This window comes from Netta rufina, assembly GCF_964035555.1.
Source record: "Netta rufina genome assembly, chromosome: 2".
Taxonomy (NCBI): domain Eukaryota; kingdom Metazoa; phylum Chordata; class Aves; order Anseriformes; family Anatidae; genus Netta; species Netta rufina.
Genome location: NC_140124.1, coordinates 34,160,594 through 34,186,236, shown reverse-complemented (window position 1 = coordinate 34,186,236; position 25,643 = coordinate 34,160,594). Strand labels below are relative to the sequence as shown.

General features: G+C 38.9%; 1 protein-coding gene across 1 annotated transcript in view; it reads right to left on the bottom strand.

Annotated features, from left to right (window-relative positions):
• The window catches only part of STK31 (serine/threonine kinase 31), a gene marked incomplete at both ends in the record, with an annotated part of 34,833 nt that extends 11,301 nt beyond the window's left edge, over positions 1–23,532 (bottom strand). The window contains 16 exons of the mRNA XM_084281597.1: positions 142–222; positions 1,166–1,267; positions 2,599–2,730; positions 3,210–3,329; positions 4,338–4,454; positions 6,019–6,198; positions 8,823–8,945; positions 13,585–13,744; positions 14,534–14,649; positions 16,497–16,707; positions 18,206–18,561; positions 19,887–20,045; positions 20,729–20,803; positions 21,807–21,905; positions 23,339–23,391; positions 23,505–23,532. Coding sequence (XP_084137723.1) covers positions 142–222; positions 1,166–1,267; positions 2,599–2,730; positions 3,210–3,329; positions 4,338–4,454; positions 6,019–6,198; positions 8,823–8,945; positions 13,585–13,744; positions 14,534–14,649; positions 16,497–16,707; positions 18,206–18,561; positions 19,887–20,045; positions 20,729–20,803; positions 21,807–21,905; positions 23,339–23,391; positions 23,505–23,532 — 2,112 coding nt within the window. The remainder of the gene's footprint in view (positions 1–141; positions 223–1,165; positions 1,268–2,598; positions 2,731–3,209; positions 3,330–4,337; positions 4,455–6,018; positions 6,199–8,822; positions 8,946–13,584; positions 13,745–14,533; positions 14,650–16,496; positions 16,708–18,205; positions 18,562–19,886; positions 20,046–20,728; positions 20,804–21,806; positions 21,906–23,338; positions 23,392–23,504) is intronic.
• Positions 23,533–25,643: the final 2,111 nt, after the last annotated feature.

Genomic DNA, 25,643 nt, shown 5'->3' with positions numbered 1-25,643 from the left:
AGAGGCTGGCTGCACACAAAATGCCATTGTAAGGCAGCTAACAAAATACTGATCACCACCCAGAAGGGCAGGGAGCGGGACACACAGCCATGAGAGTGCCTTAAACAGTAGCTGACAGATTAAACCACAACCTCAGCTTACCATATAGCTTAAAATTCCTGCTTCTGGATAAAGAAGTGGCAACTCAGGGAACCATTTCTGTACCAAGATGGAAAGTTTCTCCTGGATGAAGGAAACAAGCTTCAGGTCATTAGCTTCTGACACCATATACACTAATGTTTGCAATGTTAGGACCAGGACATTCAAATGGATATCCATGTCTGTTCCACTTTCAGTAGCACCATGCAAAATAAGACAGGGAAGTGACAACACCCCACCCCACACACTAATACAGCATTTCAATACGCACAGATAAATTTTGGAAAGCTCTAAGGGTGAATAAAGTTAAGGCCTTGAAGAACTCATGTGCTATGAAGGAAAGACATCCCCCTTTTTTCTACAATATGCTTTAGTAGGCCTAAACAAAGGGCACAGCTTCACTAGAATGAAACCAAAGAAAAAAGGAACCAAGCAGTAACATAGATCAAACCACTCAAGCATCTACAGATCTCACACAACCACAATGCAAGGTAACTATTTTGCACAAATGCTATGTCTTCAGAGGTAAGACATCGTCATCGCAATCCCTGGTGCTCTTCTACTTCCTAAAAGGTGATGGTTTCAATTCTTCCCTCCATAGAGAGGACTTAGAGAAAGGGTGATCTCCTTCACTTCAGGACAAAACCCTGTTTTAGTCCACTCCTAAGTAAACACTTGCCTTACTTACACAGAACAGTCTGCCTTCAGCTACTGAGCTTACACTTTAACCTGCAGCTCTTTGGATCAAGAACTGCAGCTCATTTATTCTCACTTAACCCCATTTGGGGGAGGGGAAGGGGATGCGAAGAAGTGTCTGAAAAGACAACATCCAAACAGAAACAAAAAAAAGAATTGATCAGCCTCCCTTCCATCTCCCAGAGATTTTGCCCAAATAGGGCCACCTTAACATTCAACACTGAACTTTAAAAATGTGATTTTTGTATCCACATCATACATTAAAAGCAACTGAAATGTAGATGTGCCTCGCAGAGCTTTATTTTAGCTGTCTAAATAATTTAATACTTACATATTCTTCACGTTCCTTGTATATTTCCTGAAGAACCCCATTTCGCAGAGCAGCAATTTCCTCTTTTATTCTTGTCATTTCAAGCTCACTGCAATCATCAGACTGCGTTAGGAATAACCAAAGTTAGCATACAATTCCCATTCTGCTATTATACCAAACAACAATTATCTACTATATCAGGATTAAAAAGCAGTTTCAGTATCACAGTTCTGGAGTCAAATGCATTCTGAAGGTTCAGTCTCCATCCTGGAAACCTAAGAGATTCCCCTATAACCTGATCACAGGGAAGGGTGCACCATTTATTTACATAACAGACGAAATGTTCCAGCCCTTTGCCTACTCGTTTCTTAAGTCAAAGAGCTTGAGCTTTTTTTTTTTTTGTTTAAAAAAAAATTACCTGACCCCACATAATCATAACAGAAATATTGTTCATCTACCAGCAAAACTAGGTTCCTTAATTCATTCACTTTTTTCTTCCCTAAGTGGGCATTCACCTCACGCCACCTCATTTATCAAGAATCCTTTTACCAGTGGCTTTCATCAATGTCCCTCATTTTAAATCCTTCTTGGGAGATCACTGTCCCTTTACAATGCTTACAAAGACACACAAGCAGGTTTTCTTTCCTTAAGCATCTCCAGAGCAATTAATGTGCGATCTATGCATCTGTGCCAGCATCAGTGCTGTTTATTTGATTTAGAGGCAACTTTTACATTCTTTCAACTTTTTTGACGGGCAAGGGGGAACCCTAAAAATTGGAACAGACATTGACTTCTGCCTCCAAAAGGGAAGTACACACATTATGAACAAAGTGGATGTGGCTCATAGGAAAAGGTTTGCAGGTTAAGGTAGAAGTCTAATTTACTTGCTATTACACAGTTGAACAGAAGAGGTAAGGCAGACCAACTCCAGCAAAGCAAGCACTATGCACACAAGTATCACCCTTCAGACTGATCAGTGTAGGAGGCATTGCAGAAAAAGTAAATCACACAACCAGCAGGGTGAAAACGGCAGGACCAGACTATGCAGTACTGAGCAGTGACGGCCACCAGAGGGACCCCTTCCCTTTCCTTCCCAGAAGGGCTCCTTCCAGAGCTGTCTCAGACTGCACAGCAGCTGCATTTTGTGAAGGATTTCCCATGATTTTTTAAGATAATGTTACCTAACTGCAGTTCCCAGCTTGACATGAAGGAAATGCAGGTATTTAGCTCCTCACACAGCTAGTTAAAAGCATCGGTAGTGTGGCTAGGGACTGAAAAAACGTCTACATAAAGTTAAAAACAAATTCATGTCAAGCAACTAAGTCTTGACTGAAGGGACACGAAAAACGTATCTTTGAAGTACAGAAGGTACAAACTGTTCAATGTAGTTACCACTGATTTGGTTTATGTTCCTAAATGAATCTGAAATAACAAAACCTGTAATGTTTTCATACTTCCTCAAGGTTGTTCTTTTCAGCCAGTTTCCATCTTAAATTGGCCTTCAAGCTTTTCACAGTTTTCTTAATTGATAGTAAGTTGTCAATATTAGGACTTTTATTCAGCCATTCCTCAGCTTGTTTTTTGAACTAGGAAGAAAACAGAAAAACATTCAAGCATTCTGTTTTAATGTGCTTTAATCCAATACATTAGAGAAACTGCCCTAAGCCTATCTGAATTCATTTTTCAGGGTTTTTCCCCACAAAATAGTGTTTCATTTTACTGACATTAACAACCTCCTGGAAGACATTCTACTTAACCTGAGTTCCCTTAAGTTACATACTACAGATTTGCAGTGAATCCAGAGATTCCAGCTTTCATCATTAAGGAAAAAAAAAAAAAAAAAAAGAAAACCACACAAACACCACGCTTTGCATTTAGCTGAAACAAAACCTTGTCTGAGGTAACACACAACTGCTATTCTCAAACTTTAACCCAACCAATCTCTCATCACCAACTTACACCTAGAATTTCCATTATAAAATTAAAGAGAAAAAAACAAAATTTTTAAGTATCAGAAAGTGCTACTAATACAGGTCAGCATGACATAAATAAGGCATAAACTAACCTCAACGCTGGCCAAGTATCTGTTCTGTATGACAGTGATCAGATTCTGCTCTTCATGAACTTTATGCACAACTTTACTGTATGCACTCATAATTATTCCCTTCTCTGCCTCACCATGTTCCTAGATTGAATTATAGACACAAGAGCGATATTAAAGATTGAGTCATTCTCCATTCATACCACCAATGTTCCATTTGTAAAACCTTTACTGAGAAATTCCACTGTTACTGGAAAAACTTGTCTATCAGTTTTTCCTCTTCTTAAAGACGACTAAAGGAGAAATTAGTAAGTCTAAGAGTTTATCCAATACTTTTGGGAAAATAAAATTCATCAGCACTTCCATGCAGAGGATCCATTTCCACGTACTATGAAGGAGTTTTTTTCATTTAATGTTTCTGAAGATAGAACGGTTTAATAGATATGAAGCATCAAAGTAAGCAACCATTCTTGCAAAGGAGTCGCTGGTTCTGTTGCAGATAGCAGTCAGAAGCAGGATAAACTGTTGGTGTGCTGTTCTGTAGTTAGAGCACAAATTCAACATTTGCTGATCATTCTCTGGCACACAAGGGGCTCACTGCAGGGACAACGCAAATACCTCAAAGAGTCAGCAAAAGAGAACCGAGGAAACACTGAACAGGAAAGGTACACAACTGGAGAAAAAGTTACCACAAGCATCAGAAAAAGATTCCCAGTGAGGCAAAAACACTTGCTCCATGCAAAAAGATGTATAGCATTTTGTCACTAAGACTGGAAACAAAGTTTATCCATAAGCATCCACAAGATGCAACAGAAACTTACTTAGGTATACTTTCAGGGCAAGCACCAAAACTCAGAGCTGCTCAAAGAAATGTGAGCTTCTCTGTGCATACAGAGGGAAGCACCAGTTTTCTCAGTATCTCTTAGTTAACCAAGTTACAGAGTTGAGTTCCTGTAACCCCAAGCTGTCCTCTGCCTGTTGCCTAGAAAATGTTCTTTTCTCTGTAAGGAGCAACCTTAGTGACTTTTTAATCATACTTCCACAAAGAACAAAAATGCTGTTCTGTAGTGAACAAACTTGTCTGGTACGTTAAGTGAAGCCTGAAACTCAAATCAAAGATGTATAAAACATACAAAAATGCTTAGAACCTACTGTTAAGTCAGTCTTCAGTTCTTTGCAAATATTCAACTCAGCCTCTTTGAGAACTTCATCCACATTGACAGCTACTTCCTCGAAATCTGAAGATGTTTCTGATGACAGGTCAAAACACTTCAAAGAAAAAAAAACAGCCATGTAATTCAAAGTTAGAACTTAGCAAGAAGACAGCAAGAGCAGGCAAAAAGAAGATACAAAGAACAAGCACTACTGGAAACCTAATCAGAATTTCTGTCAAATATCACCTTTAACTACCTGACACTTGAGTGATACAGCAATTTCTAGAACTAATGTAGCCATGATTCACCAAGCAAAGAGTTGAATTGTTCATGGAAAAGTTCAGGTTTGAAACAGGTAAATGAGTTCATCATGACATTAACAAACTTTAGTCACTTTTGTACTTCAGTCACTTGCATACATACAAAGTAGCACTTCGAATTGCACACAGCAATCACGCAAACCCACCTGCAGGTAAGTACGTTCTCCCAGTCTAATAACTGACATGGTTATAAATATCTGCAAGTAATTCATAAACATGATGCTGCACACAACATGCACCAAGTCTGTGCTGCCACTGAACAGTATTTACCATGAGGTCACGGCACACTGTTACTCATAACAACATCTGGCCACTGTAAATGGTCTGGGTACAACAAAATGCAAATATCTATTCACTACAAAATGGTAAAACACTGATGGATTATGCACAGTTCACACTGGCAGGAAGGTTACATTGATACTGTCTGAGGATGTTTACACATAACAGTGCAGCAGAAAATGCAATCAATGAAGCTGGGTCTGCAGGAATAAAGAAAGAGCAACTTACAGTCTTCTCAGTAAGATTAAGAGTTCAAAATTCAGCAAGAACACAGGTATTAAGCACAGAAGCAGAACAGCGAGAAAGTTACTTCCCAACTTTGCACCTTCTTTACAAACAGAGCTCAGCAATAACCCACTTCCACAGTTTACCACCTTTTAAGACAAATACCATGTGTAGACATACTTGCTCTAATGCCCCCAACTTTCTACAACTCAGATCAAAAGAGCCCCAGCATCTATGTGGTATTTCAGCAAACATCATAGGAAACGCAATTAAAAGTGGGTAATTTATTTGCATAAGTTCTCCACATTCAGTATTCCAAATGAGAAAAAAATTATATATTTGCCTGCAATCTGTATCTAAACTATTTTGAGTCAGATTGGCTTCTCCAATAACGTTAAGTCCTCATTTACAGTGCTCTTTCATCTCCCTTAGCAGCATTTATGAACTAGCACCTTTTAAAATCTTAATAATTTCTATCCAAAGGCTACTTGAAGGGACTAATGAAAGTATTCCAGTCACATAAGGATTAGATAGAGTATAAGATATATTATAGTTGCATAAAAGCACTGATCTTTAGTCAAAAGACATCCTTTCACAGGCAAGCATAAACCCTCACTTGGTACCAGCTCACCGCAAAGGTATGCTAAGCACAGAGATAAATTAGCACGCTGTTCCTCAACACACACCTTCTCCCCCTGCAACAAGGCGCTGACATTTAGTTCCACTGCTCATATGCACAAGCTCCCTGCCAAAGGCAGCTGTCCCTACTACGGACTATTGCACACAAGCTTAGTTAGATAAAACGTCATGCTTCATCTTTTTCCGTGACAGGAGAAGTGGACTTACTTGACTTACCTTTAAGATACCACTGAACAAGTCAATGAGAATTTTCAAAGCAGCATCTGTATCATTTCTGATGTGAACAAACTCCTCCATTTCAGCACACTTCCATTTAAAGAACTGTTGAAACACCTCCTCAGAGTCATTCACTTCAGAAACTTGACCATAAACCATCTCCAGAGAACGAGACAATTCCTGTGCATCAAAGTAAACAAAAACAGCAGGTTTGCAAAACAAAATAATTTTGCGGCAGTATTCTATAAATAAAAATCAAGACATTTAATGCAGAAAGACTTGGTACTACCTCCTGACATAACATTACTTATATTACAAAATCCTCTTCCTGCATTAATCGAAGTGTTTTTTATATTCCACTTTCCTTTCATATCCAGTGGCAGCACCTCTATTCAGAGAACATAATGCAGAAAAGGATCTCACACTACAGTCTGATTCTCCCTCCAAAACCCAGAAAGGAAAAACACCACAAAAAGCTTAGCAGATCATATCATGTCATTCGTATTCTAGTCTCTTCTACCTTACGGGCTGGACTGTGAAATTATGCTCCTTAGGACAAACAGCAAGAAGGGGTTCTGTTTATAATGCACCAGAAAGCTGCCTTCCATGCAACTGGGTAGAAAGTCTCATGCAGTCTCATGCTCAAAAAAATCTGAGCTGCAATATGCTTGCATACAACTTGCTATAGCTCAAGAGGCAAAATTCTTCCTACAAAAAGGGATTTGACTGGACCAACTTTTTTTTTTTTTTTTTTTTTTTAATAATATGCCATGTCCTCCAGGTTTACAAAAACTAGTCACACCAGAAGAGCACCTGCAAGTATTCCATCATACTGTCCTCAAGGAAAAGAGTCTTATAAGTTAAGTCCCATTTCCTCCCATTTATCTTCCACAAAAACATACTTCCCTAAAGCATTAGTACCTTTATCAGCAAGATAACAAGTTACCATACAAAGACTACTCCATGGCCCACAAGTACACAAACCAGCCTGCTAAGTGTGACAACTCAAAATAGGTGGAACAAGCTACTGTAGGCTTACTGTGCAGCAGAGGAAACACATGCTTGCAGGCAGCTAACATGGGACAGCTGACAACTGTTCAGCTCACACCCCAGCCTGCTTTGGAATAACTTACATACATATCCATACCCTCAACCTTCCTCTTAACCATCGTAATATTACAAGTTGGAAAGCAGGCAGCTAAACCCAACTGCATGTTCCAGCCCCAGTCAGTTGGATTCAGCTAGGACTGAAGCTTTTGGAGTTTGTCTGTAGTTCAGGCCAGCAATGGCTCTTACTAGAAAGCATAAAACCTAAGTCAGAAGAAATGTATGATGGGCTGGGTTTGCAGTGCACAACCTCAGTGAGACAGGCATTAGTTCCCAAGCTCCTGTTGTTCTGAGATGCACTGAAAAATATTCTTTTCACCAGGACAGTGCAAGTGTGACCTCTTCAGCTCTGAAACACGGCAACCGAGGTTCTCACTGATTGTTGTCAAAGAGGTTATTTCCATTTTGTTTGGGAAAGCTATTCTGATCATCTAGCTTCTAATACAGGGGAAGACCTTTAAGCTAAAGCACAAAGCTCATTTAACACACACAGACACACTTCAGTACTCCCTCAAGTATTTAAAAAAAAAATATATATTACATTACAATTTCACTGCAGTACAATTATCCAGAGAATGTTTAATGTCTACCACCTAGTGGATTAGCACAGCATAACCTTTAAACACACACTAAACACAAACCAGTTTTCCTGTTTGGAGAAGCAGGATCTACACAGGGTCTCCAGTGACAGAAAGCCATGAAATGCTACTCATCTAAACTCTAATTAGATGCTCATCTGCATATCAGACTAGCACCAAAAATAAATGCATCAAAACATACTTGAATGGTGTTTAAAAATAATTCCACACTTTACTTCTATTAATACTGCTCCAACCTTACACAATTCTGCGTGCTGCCTGTAACTGGGGTGTTTTTCATAGGAACCCAATCTTGTACAGGCGTAGGAGAGTAAGCCTCCAGAATTTGTACAGACAAGCTGTTGAAACCATTGCTAACCTTTTTCCCTCTCCAAAAACGCTTGCACAATCAAAATAAAAGCAAGCAGTATTTCTGAAGTTTAAAAGAAGAAAATAATGTATTTCTAATAAAAAAGCCCAGAAACACCAGTTTGATAATCCTACCATTGGTAAGACTAATTTTGAAGAGTTCCTACTGCATCTACAGAGCCTATCTCCTCATTTACTCCCCCACTTTCTGTTGTTGGGTTCACTCGTAGAGAGAAGGGGAGGAGGAGAGAAGAGAGGGAGAGATAAGAAGACTCCCAGTATTGACGTGACATTCTGTACTGCTTAACAAGCCTCCTAGACAAAAAACGCTTTAACCACTCTGCACTTTGCCATACTAGCCCAAACTACACAGCCAACTTAACAGAGAGATCTAGGATAGCATATAACCCAATCATGAAAGGCACTGACTTGTTAATTGTAGGTTCTCTCTAGTGCTCGCCTTCTAAGTTTTCTGTGCCTTGTGAATTTGTTAGTCACCAAATACAGTACAGTAAGAGAAAACTCTTGCTCAAACCCAAGATAATTTGCTTCAGAAACAGAACATCCCAAAGACCACAATCACAAATTATACTGAGAATGACAGGTGTCAGATGTACAACTTACCTCAGAAGTGTAACCTAAAGCTTCACCTCCTGCTGTTGAGGTCCCTAACTACAAAGCATGTAACATTTAAGAAACATCTCCAAAGATTCTCAGTGTTTCGGAATCAGTAAAAAGCTTCTGCCCTACCTGCAACATTCTTGAGCGCTCAGAGAGGAACAGCTGATCCACTTCTGAAATAAATTCATTAACTGCAGAATACAGCTTCTGTTGCACCTCATTTCTCTTCATTATCAATTCATCTCTTTCATCCTATGCAGAAGGAAAAGCGAGTGAGCAATTCACACCCAAATTCCCCCTACACAGAGTGACAGAAAAAATGGTAACCCCGCAAAATATATGTAATACACAACTGATGAGAATGAATGAAAAAACTAATTTCATTTTGACATCTACTCTAACAAAATATATAAATATAATGCATCTGTAACATAAGTACATATACACAAACAGGTTCAGTTTTTGAATTTATTTTATCCCGTGAAAGCTTAGAAGATGACTAAATCAAGAGTTTGTAAGTATCCAGAGAAGAGACTAGAAACATTTTTGTCAGTAACAGACAACTGAATTAGATCCAATGGTTGGTAAATGAAAGATAGACATTAGAGAAAGACAGTGAATAGCTATGAATAAAAACTCAGGTTGCAGCATACACCATTTTAAAACATAAAACCCAGACTAGCAATTGAGCAGATATTATTCAGCCAGACAGTAAGAGACTAAATAACAAAAATCAGTGAATTAAGTCCTACCATATAAGTTAAACACAAAGCATTGCTTCTGCAGTTAAAAAAAAAAAAAAAAAAAAAAAAAAGAAAAGCAAAGAATAAAAAGGCAGAACAACAATAATTATTTAATAGGTACTTCTGCGTTTTCTGGACATCTCTGGTAACCAAAAGCACACACAGTTTTTACAGACTTCTTGCTGTTTTATGTATGTAAAACATGAGCTAGCTTGAGAAAGAATATTTAACACACTGCATAAAAAAATGTGTAAGGACGCCTGCCAAAAAGAACACTTTCCAAGACAAATTTCTGCAAAATATTGCTTCAAAAACTACAGCAATAAAGACTTAAGTGCAGTAAAAGACTTAACCAACCAACCAAATGCCAGGTAATACTAGTCCAACACTAAGTAAATTCAACGTTCTACAAAGGAGAGAATGACACTTCATGAAGTCAGGACACAGCTCAAGAGCCACAGGACAAGTCTCCTTCCTCTGCATGCCATTTAAGTGGGTACACACAACAGGTGATGCCACCTGCTACATAACTTCAGAAAGCATTAAGTATTTTAAAAGCATTTTACGTTTATAGAAGTATTTTGCAAAGACTTAAGCTCATGGCAATGGTAGACAGTAGAATTAAAACTCCTTTAGAAGGATGAAGATTTCTCAAACTACACCTAGAAAATTTACTCGTGTCTCAATCAGTCTCACACCCCTCAACAAATGAGCAACAACAAACAAACCACCACCACCCAACCACCAGACCCAGTCATGCCAAATGCCCATCTACCTTTCCATCTCGTTTCAGAGAGCTCCAGCAATGGGGTTATTACAAAAGACTGTAAAAGGAGGATATGCATAGTGCAATCACCCTTGCTTTAATGACCTCAAGATAAAGATACACCCCCTTCCACAGATACTTTCTAATCTGCTTTTTGAGCCTATTTCTACTTTTGACCTCAGTTTTTGGCTTTCTTTAGTGCAAATTACTACTTTGCAGTATACGAAATAGTTAAAACTAGCTCTTGCATCAGCAACCTCATTAATTGCTCCCCAACATTTTCTTTTTAATGTAACAACTAAATAATAAATATATTATTATATGTATACTACAGTCTTCAATAAAACAAATCTTGAATCGGCTTCTAGTTCTAAACCATAAATTAAGCAACACTCCATAAAATACTGCAATTCTGAACATACAGTGTTTGTGTTACATATATACACTGAGTTATCCGCCTACATTACAATCAGGGCAACTTCAATCATTTGTGTTTCTTCATCTGTAAAGCTGCCATCCTGCCAATAAAATTTTGTAAGAGAGCTGGTTAAATGATCAGCACCAATATCCCTCCCATTTGAGTACGTATCCTTCCTACACTGAGCACAGAATTTACATCGAATTCTACGATTATTTTTTGAAACATTTTAAAGTACTTTCTCTCCAGAAGAACGACCTTCGTTATTTTTACACAAACCATGCGCAAGGACCACCTCAGTTCACTGATTATCTTTTTATGTTTCTGAGACATCCATTCATTACATTAACACCTTATTCAGGAAGGAACCATTCAATCACCCATCTTCAGTTGGGGTAGCATCCAGATATGAAATTAATTAAATTAATTCAAAAAATTCTTCATTAAAGAAATGAATAAAAATATAAAAAAAAGAATAAAACACAAGAATACCACCACTACACATTTCAATGATTTAAAAAAAAAAAAAAGTGAGTAGTAATCAAGTTAAACCAGCACTAACAAACTATGAAACCCCAGAAAATGAATATTGAAATGCCATTTTCTCTACATTCAGATTCTGTTGGGTTTACTCCCCTGCATTATCGTTTAAGATGTATTACATTTATCCTAAAGCAAGACATTTGCTCTTAAGAGCTTACAAACAAATGAGACTTGGGATAAGGAGAGAGGGAGGTTTAAGGAACAGCACAATGCTTATGCACCGAAGAGCAAGATTTAACTTTGCAAAGTCAATTTTGACAGATAAATTGACAGATTAAACAGAGTTAAAACAGACTGTTATAGTTTAATAGGCAGCTATTTCACCCATCTGTTTGGGTTCACTGGGCTTCCTGTACACAGGGTATCTCATTATCTCATTTCAACTAAGCAGGAAACAAAGTTAGCACAACCAAATACGTTGATGTCATAATCAAAAATATGTTATCCTACCTCTAGCCAACATAATTTAAGAAGGGATGACAAGCAGAATAGCAAGCACACCGTTTTACCACGTGCATCTTGGACATTTCTTGTATTTGGAAATACCGCAACAAAGACTCTAGCACGTTACAGCACATAAAATACATTTTAAACTAAAAATGATTCTCATGGGGAAAAAAAACACCACCTAAAGTGTATGATAAAAACAGGACAATATTGGTAGCACAAGATACTCTTTTATTTCAGATTCATTACCCTAGCTTTAGCAGGATGCCACCAAAGCTCATGTTATGCACACTTCACCTCCCAAAACCTTAAGAATATCTGAGACAAGTTCTGCAAGACCCTTGAAACATCCTGCTTTCAGCTACTACCAATCCATCTTTAAAAAATAAATTAATTCTTCAGGGAGATTTGCACTTAAGCACACTTTCCCATTTGCAAATACTTTATGGTTCTTGGGCACTCTGGGGGATACCTGACACTTAGTAGAATTCCAGTCTTCTCTACATTTCCCAATTTAAAGTAGTTGTCATGGTAGTGTCACAACTTTCCCTCTTCAGACAGCATGAATTTTCAAAAACCATGGCATGCTCTTTAAAAGTCATAAGATTTTGTGCTGCCATTCATTTACGCTTTAGTTTAGGCAAGCAAGAACAATGTCAGAAGTGGAGGAAGGGGTTCATTTCTTAACAAAATCGGGCCATGTGAGGTCACACCTCACCAACACAAACACATGGCTGAAGAAACACGTGGAAAAGCATAGTGCTGCCTTTCCATAGTATTTCAACTATTTTAACAGTGTAACACACTATCGTGCGTCCTACAGACATAACTTCACTGTTAGCCACCATTCACAACTAAAAGGGATGGCAGTATCAAGATAGTCTAACATGCTCCTACAAATTTGTCCATCAGAAAAACCTCAAGCACTCTTCAAGAATTAGATCTCTTTTCATGTTTCTCATAGAAGAACACTATTTGCCGGGGCTGTCAACTCAAAGAAGAAAAAAGGAAAAAAAATGGTTATTCTTTAATACATTACTGGCCTATACAAGGCAAGGCCAAAATGTCATGTGTGTATTAACAGTTTAACATTGTCGTGTTTTATATCTCAGGTTTTAGTAAATAAAAGAACCAGTTTTCACCTACAGCAACTGAACATGTCATGCTACCCACATTTTAATACATTTCCCTGCAAAAACAACAAAAACAGAACTTATTTCAGAACTCCACGTGGCTTATTATTTTTTAGTCTATTTCATGAGGTATTAAATTCAGCGCAATGCACCAATTCCTCTCAAGCAGAGATGTTTAAAAGGATTTAGGTTATAGGTGAAAATACTTGTAGGTATTTGCTGTCATCTTCCCTCTGCACAGTTACCTTCCCCTCCCTGCCTTACCACAATGCAGGCGACCCTCCTGTTCTCAAAAGCAGCACCTCCTTACATGACAGACACAGTACATAAGCTTTTTTTTTTTTTTTTTTTTTAAATCATCACAGCTATTTCTACGTACCCAGGCAGGCTTGTGGTGACTGCTGCTGCTGCAAAGCTACGCTAGATGGCATCTTTCCCCTGTGCAAGCCAATACAACTACCGTTTGCATACTGCTCTCCCTGCACATCTCCATGGGAGGGAAGCATATACTAGTGTAGCAGCATGCTGCTTTACGAAAGGTTTTAAGGATACACCAGCTGCACAGCTAAAGTGTTTCTTTAACTATTACAGAAAATAAACCCTTTAGCCACCATGCTCTGATGTCCTTATAAAAATCGTGAGTGCCAAAAAGTCTGCATTTAACAGAAAAATAACACTCCATAAACATAGCGGCTATGACAAAGGTAGCAAAGCTCTGATGTTACCTGGCAGAGGTTTCCATTCTGTGCTCATGATATCAAGCTATGCTTACAAGACTAAAACACTCTGTAAACAGCTATTGAACTACTGTGCTTGTGACAAAAAAATAATTCCAACCTACCACGTTTTGGCATAACTGAATCATCTCTTGAGCCAAGTCATACTCTGTCCAAAGCTTCTGCAATTTTTCCAGGGAACACGGAACAGTGAGACATCCTTCTGTAACCACTTTTATGGCTTGTGAAAGCTGCTCCCCAAAACCAGCATTCTTTTTTGCGTGCCTAAATAGTAAGGAAGAAACAGCATCATACCCAGAGAATACTTTTTCCCCAGAACTCAAGCATTTTAAAAATCAATGCTATTTAGACCTCTTCAACATAAGGACCTTGAGATAGCACCTGCCATGTTAACCTAGTTTCTTCCACAAGGCAGTAGCAGCAAGTTGACTCACTCAGCTGTTAAATCCCTTTTTGAGGAAGGAGGAAGTACCAAGAACATATTCATTATATCTCAGTATTAACGTGACTGTATATGGAAATTCTCTCTTGCTCTTAATTTCTCTTCTGTCTCATTTCTTCCCCTAGTAATTTCTTCATTCATCTGTCACAAACATATAAACCAATGTATATTATATATAGTCCTTCTTAAAGGACTTCTTAAACCTTCTTAAAAGTTTTGTCCCTTCTTTTACAACTTGAGGGGCAATTTTGGCAACCCAGTGAGACACCTCTATCAGCAAGACAGAAACCTAAAGGGACTTGTGACTGCCCAGGTACTTTGAACAATTAGCTGCATTTACTAATGAGCATTTTCCTTTAAGATGGAATAGAAAAATCTACCAGCCATGGCAAAGAACCAGAAGTTAACTAAGTCATCTGATGAGCAGTCAGAAGCAGGCAACACAAATCCCAATGTGACAAAAATCTTAGGTTTCAGCCTTGGTCTTGGGAAAGGGTTTTTTCCCAAGCTCTGTATAAAACATGGCTTTAGTACCTGGGAAACTAAAAGCATGCTTTCAAGAGATAAACAGGGCAGTGACAAAATGTACTATTTTAGAAACAAATACATACCTAATTTCTTTCAATACTTTCACATTAGCAGCCAAATTTCTCATTTTTGTTCCAATGTAATTACGTAAGGTTTCCTCAAAACATTCAGCAGTTTGCCTGGATGCTTCCTTCTCCCCCTGAATCATTCATTGATTTTGGAGCAATGTTTCAGAAAAAGAGAGTCAGCTGAGGTTACTAATATGCAGACCATAATTTAGACTTCAAAAAAAAAAGTTTAAAAACAAAGACACAGACATTTTCGAAACACTAACAAAAGCACTAGAAAGACACAAACGAGGGAGACTTCATTTTTTTTGAATAGCTTCTTACAGGCTGATGGTTCATTTTCTTCCTTTTGTTTTAGTAGTGATGTGTTTAAGCGTGTTTCTTCAATTGCTCCCCATTTGCTAGCAACTTTTCAGACAGTAAGGAATTGTTTTGAACGCATAGGTATTTTTCAGAAAGGCAAGTTTAGGGAAGTCAAGTTCAGGACCACATTCAACTCCTTACTGTCATAATCACACCTCAAAACAGTGCAGAAATAACTCTTGCTGTATGTACAACCACCGTGACCTTCCCATAAAGAATTTTCTCAGAACAAAAAGGTAAAAGCAAGAAAAACCCCACTAGGCTGTATTCCCCAAAGGACTGCCTAAAGTTAAAAGTGCTTGCTCTCATACTACCAAAAAGTTCTTATAAACCCCATTTTAAATAATGAAATAATCTTTATTATTAAAGACAAAAAAACACACGACCACCCCCACACAGAAAGACTTAAATAGTTTTGTATTTACTGATGAGCACTTGAAGTCTCATGACAGTAGAGCATTTTTGAAGTACCCCTCAAAGTAGTGACTATCTCTTCTAAAACACATTATTGCCTACTTCAGTGTTTTTATCAGGGACCAAAGATTGTCAGAACGTACACAACTTTTCATTTCAGATCAGCTCACCTGCAGTCAGCACCAAGAAGTAACTAAACCGTGTGGGAAGCAACTTAAAAAAAAATAATCAGGATATATAAAGTAAATGCTTTATAAGAATTCTTTTTTATAAGAATTTATAAGAATTCTTTTTAAGAATCCATTGAATTCAAGTAACTTTTCTTCGCTGCAGACCCATATTCTATTGTTTGTAAATTTAGTGTTAAGAGGAATACACAAGCACATTAACTTTAGTTGATGAATCTGCACTGTAATAGCTCAGGCAGTGTATGGAGAAACACGGGTATTCTAGGCAGAGGTAACTGAGTAGCAAAGCTGGTTGTGAGTAGTTTTATTATCCCAAGAAAAAATAGGAAAGAGCTATGAGCAATCTCAGGCTTGGGGTTGTCAAATGTATTGGTGAAATGGCAGATTTTCCTCTCTTATCTGTACAGGTTAAGAATTTGGAGATTTTTCTCAACTCAAACAAGAGCAACATCCTTTCACACAATCTCTTCTCTCTACTGCCTTTTATCACACGCAGAATTTTTAAGCCTACTGGTAACTAAGTACTGGGCTTCTCACATAGCATTAAGCAGGAACTTCCTCTGGAAGAAACATAATTATGTGGTATCTGCATCTTTTCTATTCAGCAGCAATGAAGGAAACAAACATTTTTATCCAGTCCTAAAATTCAACAGCTGCAATGATTCTGTGATACTTTGGAATTTTCAGCCCAACATCCAGAAAGTTGTTTTAGCCTTTAAGTGATGAAAAAAGGTGTGGACAACATTATAAACAAAGCATGTTTTTCATCACAAAGTGCAAAACCCCAAGCTCAGATTGAACACCCAGATCCAAAGCAGCAAGTGCAGCAGCAAGTGCAGCAACAAGCTGGTTCACACACCAAGGCAGGGCAGCCTGGACTGCCACACAGGTGGTAACACATCACCAGCATCTCCCTGCACCAGCAGGAGCTGAGTCTTTGGTCAACCAGTCAGTCCTGTTGGATTCCACACAGCAGTATGAAGAAACCACATCTGCAACCAGGAAAGAAGCACCTTCTTTGCAATTCCACATACCTGAAGTTCACCTTTCAGCTGCTCAACTTTCAGCTCTAGTTCCTTCTGCCTCCTCAAGAGATTTACATTCTCCTTTCTGAGCGCTTCTTTATCCACTTGAAGCTTTGCAATCTCTTCAGCCAGCTTCTGATCTGGTCTTACTTGTGCCAAACTTCTGTTAGGCACTGGGGCTGAAGCTAGCATTTTTTCCCTTTAAAGAAATTAAGAGAAATTAAAAATAAGAGAAATTAAAAATAACCCACCATGATGTGCATTCTTTCATGCTACAGTAGTTTCAGTAACTACAGAACACCACAAAAAGACTAGAAAAGCATCTACACAGTTACTCTTTAATTCTTTACCAATTCTCCACTCTTATTCTCTTATAAGAGTGGAGACTGTTACAAACTAACAGCATGCACACATCATTTGAAGACAATCCTTATGTTTTCATATCACTAAATCAGATCTTTCCCATCCAAAAAATGGATTACAGTACCACACTGCAGACCCAGAAAAGCCAGTGTCCAACGTAATTCAAGTCTTCTCCCTACTTTTGCCTCTTTTTAATAAAAGGATTTGGAGAATACCTAACTCAGGCCAGATTAGAGTATCCAAGCATTCATAATGAGGCATTTTACAATGGACTCGGGACTTTTTGGAAGAGCACCTCATTTCATATTTGTTAATGGCACAGACTTGCCTAAGTCATCTAATTGTAACACAGATTGGAATACTATGCTAGTATGTGGAAGGGCATGCCCTCGGGAGCTTCATTAAAATGTCTGAGAAGCTCAGATTATAGAACATAACCCTTTTTTTTTTTTTTAGGGGGAGGTGGCTGGAGGGGGAATGCTGTGGGGTGGTTTTTTGGAAGAACATTACTTCTTACATCATTGCACCTCTCTGAATGCCAAGCACCATCTTTTCCACCCACAAACGTCTTCCTCAGCAGCCTGTTGCCATGACAATCCTAGCAACTGTAGGACAAGTTTATTTTAAAAGATTTCCGACAACTGAACTGCCAACTTACCACTACCTCTTGTCAACGTAATTACAAGTTGCAGAGACACCACTATCCCCTAATGCTTACTTTCGGACTGCAATTGCTGGCTTTATTTCTCATAAGCACACACTGTTACACTCCTACACAAATAAATAACCAAAATATGTTTGTCCTGCTAGGTGAATGTACTTTTATGTTACACATTTATGTAAAATGAGTTTTTAATATGAGTAAATAAACAGGGAATAGCTACCAGGAGCCTCAAGGACAAGCGCGTGGAAATTACACAGATGCATAAACAAACATCACTGCCTATAACTGAGGCCTGATATCTTGCAACCTTCACTTCCAGCTGAGGTTCACTGCATCTCCTTCTCTGTTTAATAGCTGCTACCCCTTCCTTCTTTCTCAAAATCCCATGTTAAGATATACTACAGAAATCTCCCTGGAAAACAAATGAGGAAGAACGAGCTATCCAACACGCAACAACACGAACAGCTTCTCTACGGACTGATGCCCTAATTACAGCCACCACACAGACTCGCATGTACTTCCCTTCCACTCAGTACCACTATTAGTAGATGCTGGAGTGACAGAAAATGAACCTTGCACATTAGATGCTCATTTTCCCCTCCGTCTTCACATCTACACACATCCAGCAACCAAGCTCATCAGGCCACTCACACAAACCCCACGGCCTTACTTTGTGACAACCATACGGTTCCCAGCAGCGTTCTCACTCCTTGTGCTGGCAGACACAGGGTCAAAGAGCCCACTTGGACGGCTGCTCTGGGCACGACCAGGCCTGTTCACCCACAGGGGAACTGGGACTTTTATCTTCTGATGTTGGTTTTGCATAGCATTGACTTCTCTCCGTTCCTCATCTTCAGCATTTCCTGGAGATCTGCATTTTTCAGCGAACCCTGCCTTGGCCACTTCTTCTCCAATGTCTATTTTCTCACATTCTGCCTGGACAATGATGATACCATCCTTCTGCTTGACCTTCTCTCGTACTTTTATTTCTTTTTCGAAAACTAGGCTGCCCAAGAACTTCTTCCCCTGTAAAATAGAGTATGTTGATGTTGCGTACTCATCATTCTAAATACTTGTAGTTGAAATCAGCTATATTTCTTCTATGAAAGAAAAAAAAAAAAAAAAAAAGAGGCATGTTTAAGACCAAAGCCCAAAGAGCAAAACAAAATAAAGCTTCCTGTGCTTAACACGTTTATTCTGAAACAATGGTGCATCCCTACAATGACTGTCTCTGATCTAATTTTTGCCAATGTCAGACTGGACATCAACAGCAAAACTCCCTCAGCATTCAACTCCAAAGAATTCAGCATCATTTATAGGTGACGAGTCCAAAGACCCACCAAATCTCAAAGGAAGTTGGCAACATAGGGTTATTCAAGTCTTTTAAAGGATACAAGACCCACTATTGAACAGCAGTATAAAAATAATGTGGAAAGATATTTGAATTACATTGTTTAACAACCTTTCAATACACGGTCCAGAGGCTGGAAGAGAAGAAAGCAACAAGTAAATTATTATGTGCACCTACCTTCTTGAAATCTACCTTACTGAAACCACTCATTCAGAGATCAGGAAATGCCAGAATTGAAGCTGTCATTTTCATCAGTAATAACAAAGCACAGCAGCTTTGAAAGACTGGGGAATACACTCAAGACCTTCAAACGGCATCTGGCAGAAAGTTAGCTTTTTTACCAAGAGGGTTTTTCCCTTCTGCTCAACTACTTCTGAGCACATGCTGGTTTTGCTTAAAATTAAGAAGGGAAGAGGCTGGAGGCAGGAAAGGGGCATAATTTCAAACAACGCTGAGCTAACAAAGAAAGTTTTAGCTCAGGTAACAAGAACATGTGAAAAACATGGAAGCAATAACAGATTTCCACCTGCACGGGGATATGACAAGGCAAGCAGGCCAGCCGGTCCAGCTCTTCTGGCAACTGCTGCTCTCAAGTCACCAGCTGGTGAAGCGTGGGCAGTACCAGCAACAAGCCTGAAAAAGCGTAACTTCAACACTGGAAAATGAGCGGTGACCAGGAAAAGGAGACCATCACTAGTAAAACTAGACCAAGGGTGTTGAGCTTTTATCAGTTCTGTTGGCATCAGCTCCTGAGCCTGCAAACCTGTAAAAGCATATTCTATAGTCACCTCTCAGCACGTTCTGAACTTATTTTTAACAAAACACTTTTCGTTTTTGGAATACGATCAGGGCAAGAGATCAGGCAGTGCTTCACAGCATGCCCTGCTATCATGGTTAAACCCCCGTCTCTTCAAGAACTCCTCCTGGTGACAGCAAGCTGGTATCTGGCATCATCTATTACAAGGCACATCGTCTTAATGCTTCAAAATCTGTCACTCACCTGGTCAAACGTGTTTAAGTTCTGGTCAGCTGGTATCCGCAGTCCCCACAGCCTGTACTTCTTGGCAACGCTTGGACATTGTAAGTTTGCTGGGATTTCAACTATTTCTGATCTATTAAGAACCTCTGAATTTCCATAGTCAATGTATAATACCTGACACTGCAACAACAATATAAAATGTAAATAAGCAGAGGCTACAACATGAACCTCCTACAGGAATGTGTGGTGAAAGCTAAAATATAAGCATTTTAACAAACATGCACAATGCAAGTACTACATTTGAGGCAGAGACCAGAACCCTCTATACTAAGCCTAGCATACCCTTCAGAGAAAGGGAAGGAAGTCAGAAAGAACACACAACTTGGCATCTGCCTAAAAACAAAATCTTTCAGGCAATCTAATGTTTGCAAACCAACCGGCGTGTTCAGGAATTATCATTTTAAATAGGAACTATTAGCCGTCTGTGTCAGTCACCTGAAACTGATGAGCAACCCTTTCAGTGCATTTGCATCAGTGCTAACATGTCACACACAGACTGCTATTTTCACATCTCAGAAGTCTGAAATTAAATAGCATTGCTTAACAACATTAACTATCACTTGTGAATCTTTTTCAAGACATACAAATGGCACTTTGCAACTGTGTCACGTTTTGTCAGTCCTCCCATCAGCAACTTCCAAAACTACAGGTCACTTTACTCTGTGTCATACGTGCATATTCACTGTTTTTAAAATTTACTCAGACAGCAAGGTTAAAACAAACAGGGATGAGTTGCATTTATTTCCATCCTCCTGCATGGAGACCTGATAAATAAGTAACGACAGCAAAAATATATTTCCTGCCTTTTCATTGTTGATCACTTGCTGTACCATACATCTGTACCAACATCTGTCTTCAGAAAAACACCCACCATAAATCTGAAAATTAGGAAAAAAAGATCAGGAATTGCGTTCTGAAAACATAAGCATACCTCAAGATGATATTCATAATACATTACAAATCTCGTTTTCACACTTCTAAAATTCCCCCAACAGCAGCATGAAAACAAAGTAATGCATGGTAACCTATCTCTCACAACAGCATATGCTAGCTGCTTCGAAAATATACTCCTCTACTCCACAAACAATAATGTGAAGAATACCTTATAACTTGAAAAATATCAATATTTTGCACAGCATGTTCATGTATGCATTTTTCTACAAATGTATAGCTACAAAATTTTACTGGCATTGCCAGCTTAGTAAGCCAAACAAAGGAACATGTCAGGAACCCCACAAATGTGCTGAGTTTACTGTTGATGTGTTTTCTTCCTTTTCAAGAGGAATGCAAAAGGTCATTTACCTGCACACACAAACAGTTCAAAGATAAAGTCTTTTATTTAAACCATATTTTGCAGTAGGCCATCAGAGGTTCACACAAATATGGAAGTTACTACCACTCTTTGCAGTTTTAACTTATCATATAACTGCTACTAAATATGTTATCTTCTTAAGAGCACTTTCCTTAGGCTTCTAAGTACTACAGGTTTTCATAGGATCTCCCACAATTTTGAGATGGAACAACGAATCACGTATCTGAAAAAGCAGTGCTCTCTAGTTAAAGACAACCCATAACATGCGCTAGATAACACGAGAATTCAACATTTTATATAAAACCATTAACGAAATACTACAAGAAATGTTATATTTAATTGTATGTGTCTCCATAATTTAATTGAAGTCTGGAGTGCAGAAAGAAATAAGATTTGCTCACACAAACCAAGCATTTTCTTTAGGAAAGCCAGCAGTTCTTAAATATTTGAGAGAATATGACCCACAACATAATTAAAGATCAAGAAAATACCAGAGAAAATAGCTGCACAAAATTAAAGCTTTTACATTCAGGCAGAAAACAAACTCTGCACACACTCAGCCTACGTACCTTGCTAAAATCAGGCTTGCCAAAAATTGCATTAGCCCGAGGACAAGCTTCTGCCAGCGCACAACTTAATTTCAAGAGGTCATTACATCTACTGATACCCTAAGAAGTGTGGAGAGAGGGCTTGAGTTATTAACTGTCACTTTTAATAGCTGCTTGATGGCTTACAACAGCCAAAAATTAAATCAAAACAGTTGCACTGCTGTTGAGACAAGTAACGCCCCACCTTAAGCTTTCGATCTTCATGATTTTAGTTGAATTTGCAAGCCTGCTCTCATTTTCTTCCAAAAATAAATGAATGAGAGGCAGGTAACATACCCAGAGAAATAGTTCACAAGAACATTTTTAACAGTTTAATAACCTGACTCGCAGGAAGTACGCAGATCTTATTTATCAATCCTGCCTCGCAAATTTTAGTATGTGTTCGGTGTTCTTTTCCTTCATAATACTAGAAGACATCAGCTTTGGCATACCCCTCATTTTCCTTATTTGCAAAACTTGGGCTTGGTTCAGCTAAAAAGCAACAGATTCTTTCCCGTTACAACTTGTTATCTGAAACACTCACTGTAAGACTGTCAGTTCCAGTAACATGACATTTATTAGATGTCATCCTACTTGCAATTCAAAGCAAAGAATCCAGAGCTCAGAGCAGGAAACAAAGCATTAATGCAAGTAAATATTCTGTTGTCCTCAAAAGCCCACTCTTAACTTTCACACCTTACAATGCTAAATAAGACACCGTAACTGAGTCTCAGAATCCTAGGGTATGAATCCAAAGGAGAATGAACCATCATTATTATATTTCAATTAAAAAAAAAAAAAATTAATAAAAAAAAAAAGAGGTGTTATATAGGCAGAGCAAGCAAAGCTTGGTCTCTCTCCCCTAATCCGTATTAACAATAAGGCAAACGGCAGCACCTCCTGTGACTGGCTCCAAGCTAGGCAGCGCCACCTAACATACACCAGTTATAGCTCTACAGCCAGCAGACCAAACAGAAAAGGCAACCCTAGGGGCTCCTTCTAGATTTCCCCTTCTCTCTGCCACATCAGTTAATGAAAACTACTCTTCCCCCACACACACTACCCCTTCCTCCAACACCCTCCCACCCCTTCGCACAAAACGTGAAGGGAGCTGATATCTTCAAACCAATTCCCTCTTAATTTTGGCTGAAACTGCCCCAAAGGCTCATTTTGGGAAGGGGAATCACCTCCAGCAGATCTCCAGCTGCCTCCTGCAGTATTTTACTTTTAACATCAAATACTTGCACACTTTATTGTTGTTGTTGGGGGACTACAAAGTATATGTGAAAATCCAGCTACAATTCAAACGGATGGATAAGCAATTCCCTTTCATGTTTTAAGAAAGATGAAGTAGCCAAATTCAGCTTATAGCACAGTACTTGGAATTCTGAGATCTAAATTAATGTTTTTTTAAGACAAACACTACCAGTTGTTCTCACTTCCACAGAAACTCGCCATGGGGGGCAAATAAGATGAAGCACTTGAATTAAAACCAAGCAGCTCTTGAAATTCACCTGTGCCCAAAATGTTATGGCATCTTCAACGTGGCAGCCCACAACATCTTCAACTTGAGGGAGAAAAAAAAAATGGTAAGGAAGAATTAAGTTACTCCTGAATGTAAGATTATGCTGTTGGTGGTGTGGTTTTGTTTGTTTGTTTTTAATAGAATCCTCGCATTACCTTTGCTGCACTCTGTGTCTCCATCCATGACCGCAGGTCCTGAGACACCACCACACACCTTGGGATGCTCCTCGCAGACGCTGCCCCAGACCCCTTCGCAGGTCAAAAATGAGACCCCACGCCCCTGAACAGCCCCAAACCCTGCTCCAGCGCTCCCCACCACTCCTCCCACCCCTTCCTGCTCTCCCACCGCTTGCCCCAACTCCCCACCAGCGCCACCAACGCGTCAGAGCCCCTTTTCTTTGCTAAAAACGCGGTTTTTAAATCCGCGAGGAAGCGCCGCAGAGCAGAGCCCCACCTCCCTCAGCCCGGCGCTACCCGAGGCGGCCGGGCACTGCCGAGGCCGCACGTGCCTCCGCCGCCACCGCGCATGCGCCCGCCGCCAGCCCCGGGCCGTGAAATGGCGGCCCCGGCCCGCTGAGGGAGCGTAGGGCGGTGCCCGGGTGCCTCGTCCAGCCCCGGGAGCGTTTGGGGGCCCTAAAGGGCTTTGCTGGCCGGGCTGATCGGAGGTGTGGCAGCTTGGCAAGGGTTCTGTGCTGGTGCTGTTAATTGGCTGTGAATTGACGCAATGCCCTTCCGACCTGAGAAAGACACACATTTTATAACTAGTATCAGGGGAGCGCGGCATCAGGAGGAACTCCTTCCCCTGGGATCACTGATCAGTCTTCACTTCCACGAATAGCCATCTTACACCTAAGTCATTTCAGAAGAAGATGAAAATGTGGTCTCTACTCTTGAATGTTATAATGGCAAATAATTCCTCTGAAAGCCAACTATTTAAAACATGGAAAGTGCTTAAGTGTTGCCTAAGACCCATGCAATTACCCTTTAATATTTTAGAGCACGGTATGACAAAACCCCAAAAACATCTTTCCCGTGCCACATTTCTTGGATGAGAGTCAGGAATGGTTAATGTGTCTGACTGAACACCAGATATATGCCCACAAACAAATTGTACAGATGAACTGATAACTTACCCATCCCAGGACGTTATGTTCAAAGTTCATGGCTGCTCTCAAGAAAACAGATCACCAACAACTACATGTTAAACAACTCTTTATATAATGATCAATGGCAATGGCAAACACTTTGACATTTGGTCTCTTTTACAAAAAAAAAAAAAAAATATATATATATATGTAAATATATATATATTGTTTTAATAGAAATACAGAGAGATTTTTCAGTGGAATTGGAGGTTACAATTTCAATCCTTCAAAATGATATTTTTCAGGATAATTTCTGTTTGGTTACTTTAAATAAGAGCAGTTCTGGTTAAATCTGCAAATTACACTCAGGACATGACTTCTGTCTCCAGTTTTCACAGCCAACAATGTTTTAAAATATATTCTACCGATTTTTTCACATATAAGTAATACAAATTTAGACATTTAGACATTGGAACAGGCTGCCCAGGGAAGTGGTGGAGTCACCATCCCTGGAAGTCTTTAAAAGCCATTTAGATGTAGAGCTTCGGGATATGGTTTAGTGGGAATGTTAGCATTAGGTCAGAGGTTGGACTCGATGATCTTGAGGTCTCTTCCAACCTAGAAATTCTGTGATGCTGTGAAATCCTGCAAAAAGTTCTACACAAGTAGTACCAAGAAGTCAAAAGTAAGCTTTCTAAAAACAAACCATATTTTTTTACTTAGAAGTCATCAACATGGGTAAAAAGTGGTCAGAACACCTAAGCAATATTTATTGCAGATGATATTTTTTCAATCCTGTTTTCCAGCTACAAAGAGGAGTTATGAAATTAATGTAGTAATGTAGTAATGTAGTGTCATTTAGATGGAAACATTAAATATGTTTAAGCACTGAATAAGATTTTAAAAGATTAACTTTAATAAAAAACAGTTTATGGTGACTGAAGTATAGTTTAGTGTGACTAAATTTATGGAAAGCAAGCATTTAAAACTGGCAAGTATTTTTAATTTTAAAAGTTAATAAAAGTATTATTACCTTATAAGTATGAAATTATTGGAATAAACGTCCTCTGTTTACTTTGCAATAATCTCTTGGAGGACTGAAATCAAAATATTTTTTCTATATTTACCATTTTTTATAAATTTTAATCTCCATTTTTCGGTTTCTTGTAATTCTACTGTGAAATTGCCATTTGCTTGAGACTAAATACAT